At 33.0% G+C, this 9,189-nt stretch overlaps 1 protein-coding gene across 1 annotated transcript; it reads right to left on the reverse strand.

The window, feature by feature from the left end:
• Window positions 1-556: 556 nt before the first annotated feature.
• Window positions 557-9,111, reverse strand: LOC111058405 (60S ribosomal protein L19). Its single transcript, XM_022345934.2, has 6 exons — window positions 8,844-9,111; window positions 5,533-5,639; window positions 4,796-4,959; window positions 4,117-4,225; window positions 2,440-2,521; window positions 557-748 (listed from the first exon to the last, which is right to left on the reverse strand). Exons 1-6 carry the CDS (start codon window positions 8,846-8,848, stop codon window positions 616-618), a joined length of 600 nt encoding a protein of 199 aa, XP_022201626.2. The 5' UTR covers window positions 8,849-9,111; the 3' UTR covers window positions 557-615.
• Between the last annotated feature and the right edge of the window lie 78 nt (window positions 9,112-9,189).

Here is a 9,189-nt window from a genome sequence, read left to right on the forward strand (position 1 = left end):
ACTCTCTATAATTCGTAGTCACCGCATGTTCACGTCATCTACGAATTATAGAGGTTCTACTGTTCTTTCCACGTTATTCTGTTGATATTGGATAATCTACTGCCATAGAGAAACAATAACATTAGATATCCCATGGCATAGGTCGTTTATGTCGCAACTTTTACTGTTATATCAAGCCGATAGTCTACGTAGTTTTCCCGTAAAGCTGTGTGACGCTGGTAGTCTCTCATATTGTGCAGTTTATACAATCTCACCAAAAAAAAAAAAAACAGTAAAAATCGGCAATAATCTACAGTAATCGGCTTGAGATAACAGTAAAAGTTGCGACATAAACGCCCTATAGCATGGGATATCTACTTATGCTATTGTTTCTCTATGCTACTACTTATTACTGAACAGCTTATCTAAAGGCAAACGCACACAGCAACAGACGAGGAAATATCCCTCCCCAGGAGTTCGAATGTTGCAACGCGTTAGAGACGTCTTTTTCCTCCGTCTTTCTTTTGCTGTGTGCGTTCGGGAGGGATGAGTGATGTGATGCATAAATGTAGTCACCTGGTTTTTAGAAATTTTTATTTCACAAAAACAAGCGTAATAAAATTAGATGGGAACAGTTCATTTCTTTGCAGCCGCGGCTTCGTCTTCCTGTTTGTAGGACTGCAGAAGTTCCTTCTTCTTTTGCAAGATACGCTCTTCCCTTCGCTTCTTGGCCTCCTTGACCTTTTGTCTGCGAGCTTCAGCCTGGTCGCTAAAATTCAAAATCACCATTTCATTAGAAAGTGCTCATCACTTAGTTAAATATTCATTCGTAGGACTTCACAACACTCAAGGACAGAAGTCAACAATAGAATATAGAAACAATTAGTTAACATATCCAAGTATACAATAGTGACAATATCATGGAGACATTTTCGGCAAAGATAAAGAAACGGCGGCGTCTGGAATTAAAATAACGAATTGATAAAATAGAAATTTTAATTAATTATCAATTGATAATTATTTCAATAAATTCAATAAAGAAATGTCTTCAAAATAATTGTAGAGCTACATACTGTAATAGTGTGGATATTGAGTAGGTATTATTGTAGTTGGTTTTTTGTATCATATGTTGAACCTTGAGTTTTTAGTGTGAGAATTGACCATGTTTTTATTGAATTTGCTATCTTGTTGCTTAGATGTCAAATAAAAGCAATTTTCGTGCATTTTTCAAGTACAGTTTCAATTTCATGCCGAAAAAGCTAGTGTATTTGGAAATTGTGCGAGCATTGACCTTTTTGCAGCTTTGGCTTTTCCACTGGAAGTTATGCTCAACGCTCGTGGAGGGGGAATAATTTTCAGTGAAAAGGCCACAGTTGGAATTGAGACGTAACCGGGAAAGCATGTAACGGTGTGCGAGCCTCGGTCCTCTGAATGGGTCCATTTCCCATTCAGAGGGTCAAATTGATAAGTTTCAGTTATCAGTAATTTTCATCTAGTTGAATAAAATCAAATTTTAGAGTTAGTAGGAGTAGAATCAGGAAATTATTTGTACATGTGAGTTCATGTGAAGTGAGTTTTCTTAAATCGTATGTGATTATTTCTGAAGAGTCTAAGTTAAATATTGTTAAAATGGTGAGTGCCAAACTTTTGTTGTTCTCTTATATAGCTCAAAATTTAGTTACATAGAAAGACCGAGGCCCGAATTTAGTTGCAGCAAGTTCTCAAGTGTAGAAATTAAAAATTGAATATGCCTTCTGTCCTAAATCAATTACTGGATAAATTTGTTTAAAAATTTGACATGTGACATGATTTCTATTGTTTCTTTTTTTTTAATTCAATAAAACTGATGTTAAATTTTCAAAGTATTTTTCATTGACGTTCGTGCTCGTAGTTGATAGTTGCTAGAATAAGTGACAAATTATGATAATCTGTGCATTTGAATGAACGAATCCACAAAAAGCTCATAACCAATCAAGGATTCAAATGGAGATTTGATAGCAATAAAATTTTAGTAAATATTATAGAAGAGAAGAAACACCCCCTCCGTTTACATTGGTGTGCAGCGGTGGGATAGACTGCAAGAATGTCTATCGAACCACATGTATTCATTCATATTTTATCAGATTAACTAAGTCATGAGACAAAGATATCCCCGGTTACAATACATTCTACATAGATCTTCTTGAATAATATCAACATATAAGATGATATTTCAAGATAGATTAGATGGTAAAATATTTATTTCATCAAGTGCTATTATTTTGGATAAATCAAGTGAATTTGCTTTGATTGGGACTAGAAAGTTTGAAAAAGCGGCAAATTATTATGCTTTAAAATCTCTTCCTGATAGTTCGAAGATCTTACTCACAGGCTCATTGCTATTGATGTGATCAATCAACTTAATTGTCACAGTTTAAAAATATATGTAATGCAAATATTATTAATGGAAAGGATACTTACTTCAACATCTTCATTCTTGCTTTCTCGGCCTTCTTCTTATGAATGAACTCCATCAATACACGCTTGTTCTTGAATACGTTACCTGAATCAGAGTATTATATTTGAATTGTTGGAAAATCAAGATATAGATTATAAACAATTGGTATACGGACAAACAAGATTCAGCCTAATGTAAAATTGATAATTCATGAATGTAATAAACAATTTTGGCATATTAGTTAAGTTTGGACCACTGAATAAAGAACATAATGGACCCGTTCTGTGTACATAGAATGTGGTAAATTGTCAGATTCACAATTTACCAGGTGAAAAGTTCTGCGTCCCATGGGAAGAATTTTGACAGATTCTGTACCAGAAACCAGTTCCTACCCCACAGTCGAGGCGTGGTAAATTGTTAACAGTTCAAACTATCCGAGCTCTCATTGGTCGATTGAATTTTGTAGTCTGGTTGCTTCTCTGCGCATGCGCTGGTAGCTTGTTTACCATACCATTTTACAAAATCATGTTTGATAACCATTCGTTAAATGAATTTTTCTCTATAGAAAATTCGAGAGTATGCCTTCAGTAATGGAATGAAAGAAATGCACACTTTTCTAGACGTTAAGTTTGTAAAACAGCCTTTCTTCATTCACACAGCTAGTAAACGACACATTTTGGTGTAAATCAACTTCATAATTGCGCGCCAAAAGCTTGAACCAACAATTTTGAAATGGCGTTCCATTGAAACATTTTGCACTAGTCACGTGATGGAACAATTTACGATTGAAACTGGAACAATAATTTACTGTACACAGAACGTAAATCAACTTCATAATTGCGCGCCAAAAGCTTGAACCAACAATTTTGAAATGGCGTTCCATTGAAACATTTTGCACTAGTCACGTGATGGAACAATTTACGATTGAAACTGGAACAATTATTTACTGTACACAGAACGTACACAATGGAGTTTTCACTTTTCAAGTTGGATTGTTTGACGTATCAAAAGCAATCAAAGTCCTATCTATTATCTTCCAATCTCTAGACTGAGTAAGAACTAAATATGTAATTAACGGTGGCACAAAAATAAAATTATTCACATAATAATACATTCTGATGAATGAAAATTGATGTTTTTGCTTTGATTCAAAGGTTTGTTTTACAACAATACTGATATCAGCCACTTAATTTTACTTACACAAAAGAAACTGTGTTGCTACAGTTGTATCGCTCAATTATAGCTGATAGAAGTAGTCTTATTCGTCTTATTATTCTGATTATACAATTTAAAATTATTACACTATAAACTCTGTGTTTTATATCAGTGACAAGAAATGAACATGTGTGTGTACACATTATGTCATACATAATGACATCATGTGTGTGTACACATTATGTCATACATAATGACATGTGCGATTATGTGCATCACAGCGAAAGGCTTCGAACAAAAGTTTTTGAGGTAAGGTTTATGTAGTTCATTTGTTCTTCGCAGCTCTACATTTGATGTTAAATTATTTTTTCTATTTATAATTCATATTATAAGCTGCTTTCAAATAGCTGTTTTTTGTTCGAAGCCACTCGCTGATGACACTACATTCGTGACAAGCAAGAGTGTGCAAACATGTTCAACACATTTATCCTGTCAATAGTGGCCACCCTAATAGGTGAGATGTGGATTAGAACACTAAAACTTACCCTTAGCCTTCATGTAAAGGTGATGGTACAGATGCCTGTCGATTTTCTTATCTTGTCTGTATTTTTTCAACAGTCTTCTCAAGACACGCATACGATTCACCCATAGAACCTGCAATTGCAAAGCAAATGATACACTGAATAACAAGGAAAGATTAGTATTTAATCCATTCTATTTTGTGATATTAAGATACCAAATTTTGTGAGTTGTGCGTACTGTTCACAGGATTATCAATTCTTTCTATCAGCTCAGAGTAAATTTATTAGCCAAATTTCAAACAGTTTGAACGCTCATAAAAAGTCAAACAGATGAACAAATTATATGATACTAATTGGAAATTTCTTCCTCTTTCCAACCATATCCTTAGAATTGGATTTTGACTGATAGTTTTCTAGTTATTTTTCAAAAACATAGAGAAATCAATATCACACAAAAATGATCTACCTAGATCAAATGGTTCATGTATCTTTATGTCAACATATCTCGAATACTAAGATCGACATAAAACATTTTACTGGACATTTTTTGTTGCAAATTTCATGTGTAGAATCTATAGTTTTCGGCTGTTACACATTTCGTGGGACACGAAATATAGAAGAAACAAACAGAAAATTTGTTCTACAAATAATGTACCATTGGAAAAGTAATATAAAAAACTCTAGTACAAAAAGCATCTCTCACCTTTTGTGGCATACGGGCGTTGGCTGTACCTTTCCTCTTACCAAAGCCACAATGTCTGCCTTTCCTCCTGGCTTCAGTGTTTTTACGAACGCGAGCACGTGAATGTACTGCAACCGGTTTCTTGATGATAAGACCGTCTTTGATCAGCTTCCTGATGCTTTGACCTGAAAACAGAGCAAAAAATTAGCCAGACCAATACCGAGTGGAATTCAATTTATATGCATCCACAGAGTAGCCTACAGCTCCAGAAAACTATACAAATAAAAAAACAAATCAACAGTATGTTAGTAATGTGAAATTTTTCTTCTATGTCTGGTTTTGAAGCATCTACATTTGAAAACATATTTTATGACTAATTAAGAACAGAACATTTGGTGAAGTGAACAACTAGGCCTACAATACAACCTATTTCGGACTATGTGTAACCTTATCTAAATTTGGGAGAGGAATAGCACAAGGTTATCTTAGGCTACTTTTTTCTTTCCCTATCATTTTTGATGATAGTTAAAAATCAATTGATGAGAATACTTGAGTCACTATACAAACCCTAATCATCGATTCCTAATAAGTTGTATTTAAAAAAGTCATAACTGTTTCTATTTGTAATATAACTGTTATTCCACCTCTACGAACTGTAGACGCCATCGAACTTACAAGTGTTGGTAATGGATGAAGCAGAAGGTATTAAAGCACTGAAAAATCTGAGAGCTTGAAATAATTTAATTAAAAATACTTACGTGAATTTGTGTTTGCGATTTCATTTATTTCATTGGGATCCAACCACACTTTCTTTTTCCCGCAGCGCATCACTGAGGCTGCTAGCCTCTTCTGTAACTTCAACGAACTGAAAAATACAAGATAACATAACTTATTAATTTTACTTAGGAGAATGCACACCATTTCAACAATAACATATGTAAAGTTTACAAAAGGCATAAATCCCCTGTTTTAATGAAAGCTTTATCAGGGTGTCCACTGAATCAGGCTCAGAAAATTCCCGTACATTTCACCTTTTTCCCGGTTTTCCCCGCCAGTTAAAACACATTAGTAATACTTAAAAATAAAGGATTATATGGAGGAGGAGGAGGGGTGGGTCACTCAGAAACGGGTACATTTGGAGAAATGTAATATTCTTAAATAACAATTTGAAAAGTGGAGCAGTATGTTTTTCATAAAAATTTAGCACCATTATACGATGATAACTGTACACTGCATTTCAAATAATAAAAAAAGCCATTTGAAAGAAAAATACTTCGCTACATACAGAATGACCAAAGCACCTCGTATTTTCGGTTAATTTTCTATTTTACTTTTCTTGCATTACCATAGGTAAGGAAAGTACTGCTCTCCAAAAAAAATAAGGTACCCCAATTTCTACATTTCAAGGTCCCCTGAGTCCAAAAAAGTGGTTTTTGGGTATTGTACTTTATGTGTGTGTGTATGAGTGTATGTATGTCTGTGTACACGATATCTCATCTCTCAATTAACGGAATGACTTGAAATTTGAAACTTGAGGTCCTTACACTATAAGGATCCGACACGAACAATTTCAATCAAATGCAATTCAAGATGGCGGCTAAAATGATGTAAAAACAGGGGTTTTCGCGATGTTCTCAGAAACGGCTCCAACGATTTTGATCAAATTTATACCTAAAATTGATAAGCTCTATTAACTGCCACAAGTCCCATATCTGTAGAAATTTCAGGAGTTCCGCCTCATCTATGCAAAGTTTGATTTTAGATTTCCAACTATCAGGCTTCAGATACAATTTAAACGAAAGATTTCAAGAGGAAGAGATTGAGCATGAAGATTTCTACAATTAATGTCCAGTAACATTTTCACCTAAAATTTAAAATAAGCTCGAAATTCGAGAAAATATGATTATTAAACTTAAAGAGAGAGGCAACTGTTGATTCTATCAAATGGAAGAGGAATTCTTGATCTCGTCAGCTGATCATTTTTAGATTATATATTATGCTCGATAACTCGACTCTTACACTGGACACATGTACACACAACATGAAGACCAAATATCGGGGCACCGAGCTTCGCTCCGGAGTAAAAAGGCATAGTTTATATTTATTTATTGATGAACAGAACACAATTCTTCAAAATGATTGGGGAAGGACTAACAGGCGCAGCCCAAAACTGTTTCTTCCCCGGATTTTGATTTATACAATATAAATAGTCCAAAAAGTAGGTTATGTTCTATACACTTGAATTCGGGTCCAATTTCCAGTCCAAACATTAAAAGAAAGTTTTAGGGTTGAAGGATTAAAAGAAAAATTACATTGTTTGATGAATTTGGTAACATCGCAAAAATATGTTTTTATTTTAAATATGAAAATTATTTTTGATCAATTATGAATAATTTTACCTTTTAAATCCTTTTAAAAAATGTTTGTATCTCGACAAAATTCTTGTACAATTCCCGTTAAAATGAAATTCATGTACAATTCCCGGTTTTCCCGCCCCGTGGACACCCTGTTTATTCCTAATGGGTTTAAATTTTAAAACAGTAGAAGAAACTTATTGCATCGTTGTCATAGTCAGAATTTAAACACTCAGGTTATTGTATCTGCTTCACTTACAAATCACTAGGCAGCTTACATTGCGTAGCTCCTAAGACAAGATGGGTCTTCAGTTAATCTGACTTTTCCGGCAACAATAGACCCACCCATATATCATACCTTCATGACCAGAGACTGTGTCTTTAGTGTACCTGAATAATTTTTGTTTTAAGCTGCGTATACACCAAAGCTATTAACAAAATGTTAATAACTTAATCCTTATAGATTCTATTAGATTGAACAAAGCTTAGCATACACATGATGATCATATGTGTTTGTTAAGTTTCGTTCAATCTAATAGAATCTATATTGGTGTAAAGACGGCTTCAGGGGTTGACCCTGACGCAAGAGTTATGTCAAAAGAAACACTTATTTAATTATGTTTTGAAAATTATTCAAACATTAAAAACAGAATTATTCAGCAACTTTTATTAAGATCTCAATATCAACGACCCCCTTAAGCTGTGTTTACACAGAGTTATTGACAAAATACTAATAACTTGACCTTATAATTATATTTTAATAGTTTGAACAGAATTTTACTAACGCATATGTTCATCATGTTTATGATAAGTATGTTCAATCTAATAGTATCTATAAGTGTATAATTTGTTATGTTCAATCTAATAGAATTAAATTAAATTATCAACATTTTGTTAATAACTTAGGTGTAAACGCAGCTTTACAGTCCAACGTTGAACCGGACAATGAATATCGTAATAATGCACCTCAAGCTGGTCAAAAAGATATTGGATAGGGATTAGTTAGCTTAGCAAAGACTCTTTGATTCTATCCGCGCGTTCATAGTAAGACGGCTTGAGCCGCTCAATAGTCAGCTAGCTAACCTAAATTTATTAGATTCAGAAGCATGTTTTGAAATAATCTTTATAGATGACAAAGTGTTTAATAATTTAGTATATCAATAGGTACAGAAGTAAAGCTCGTAAAGCTTTTTTTACTTTATAAGTGTAAATGCTAGTCTCAGAAAAGTTATTTACCATTGTATGTAAACAACTTTTTAATAAATAAAAGAACCAGGAACGTTCTACAACTTTAAAGATTCCTCTGGGAATATTGATTTACAGTAAATCATAACAATATTATATATTTTAGGTATGACATGAAATGTTCAGACATGAACGCCGAATTGGAAGTAGTTAATCATAAAACCAATATTACTAATCACTATTACAAATATTTTAATGAATAAAACTTTATAAATAATTTTATTTGGGTTTTATAACACGAATTAGAAAAAAAATGTATTGTAAACCAATAGCCTAGTGTCTAAAGATCTAAGATTCAGGTTATCCAAATCTTGAAAGTTACTATACATAGAAGTCATTGAATTAAAGATTTGGAATTATGTCCAAACAAATTTATGTTTAATCAGATCTGTTTTAAAGTATTTTTAGCAGAAATAAAGCGTATAAATAAGATTTAATTCTATTTAAATGAATATCGCAACGTGTCTTACCTCATGGTTTATTCACTCACGACCACAGTCCTGGAGAAAGGAAGCAATATGGCGGAAAGAATGCTCATGTTGTTATTACTTTTTTATGAAATAATTTTAAATATAGAATGAGATATTTGAAAAGGAATTCGTATTTAAAAATTATATTTTACAATAAAAATTGAGTGATTCCTTGATTTTTGGAAAAAAAACTTTTTGTTTCACCTAGGAATGTGGTCGTCTATGTTGTATATTATTATTTTCCTTATTCATTGAATAATGAAAAAATAGTTCGATTTGTTTTGAAATAATTTTTTAAAAGATTCGCAATTTCCTCCTAAATATTGCTTTTTCACTTAAATACAAA

The sequence above is a fragment of the Nilaparvata lugens genome, chromosome 1 (genome assembly GCF_014356525.2).
Source record: "Nilaparvata lugens isolate BPH chromosome 1, ASM1435652v1, whole genome shotgun sequence".
In the NCBI taxonomy this organism is placed as follows: Eukaryota; Metazoa; Arthropoda; class Insecta; order Hemiptera; family Delphacidae; genus Nilaparvata; species Nilaparvata lugens.

Excerpts from the sequence above, each read along its gene's own strand:
- LOC111058405 (XM_022345934.2), bottom strand. Across the intron at positions 4,960-5,532 it reads AATCGCAAACACAAATTCAC|GTCAAAGCATCAGGAAGCTG; the intron begins GTAAGTATTTTT and ends CTCTGTTTTCAG. Across the intron at positions 749-2,439 it reads GCAAGAATGAAGATGTTGAA|CGACCAGGCTGAAGCTCGCA; the intron begins GTAAGTATCCTT and ends TTTGAATTTTAG.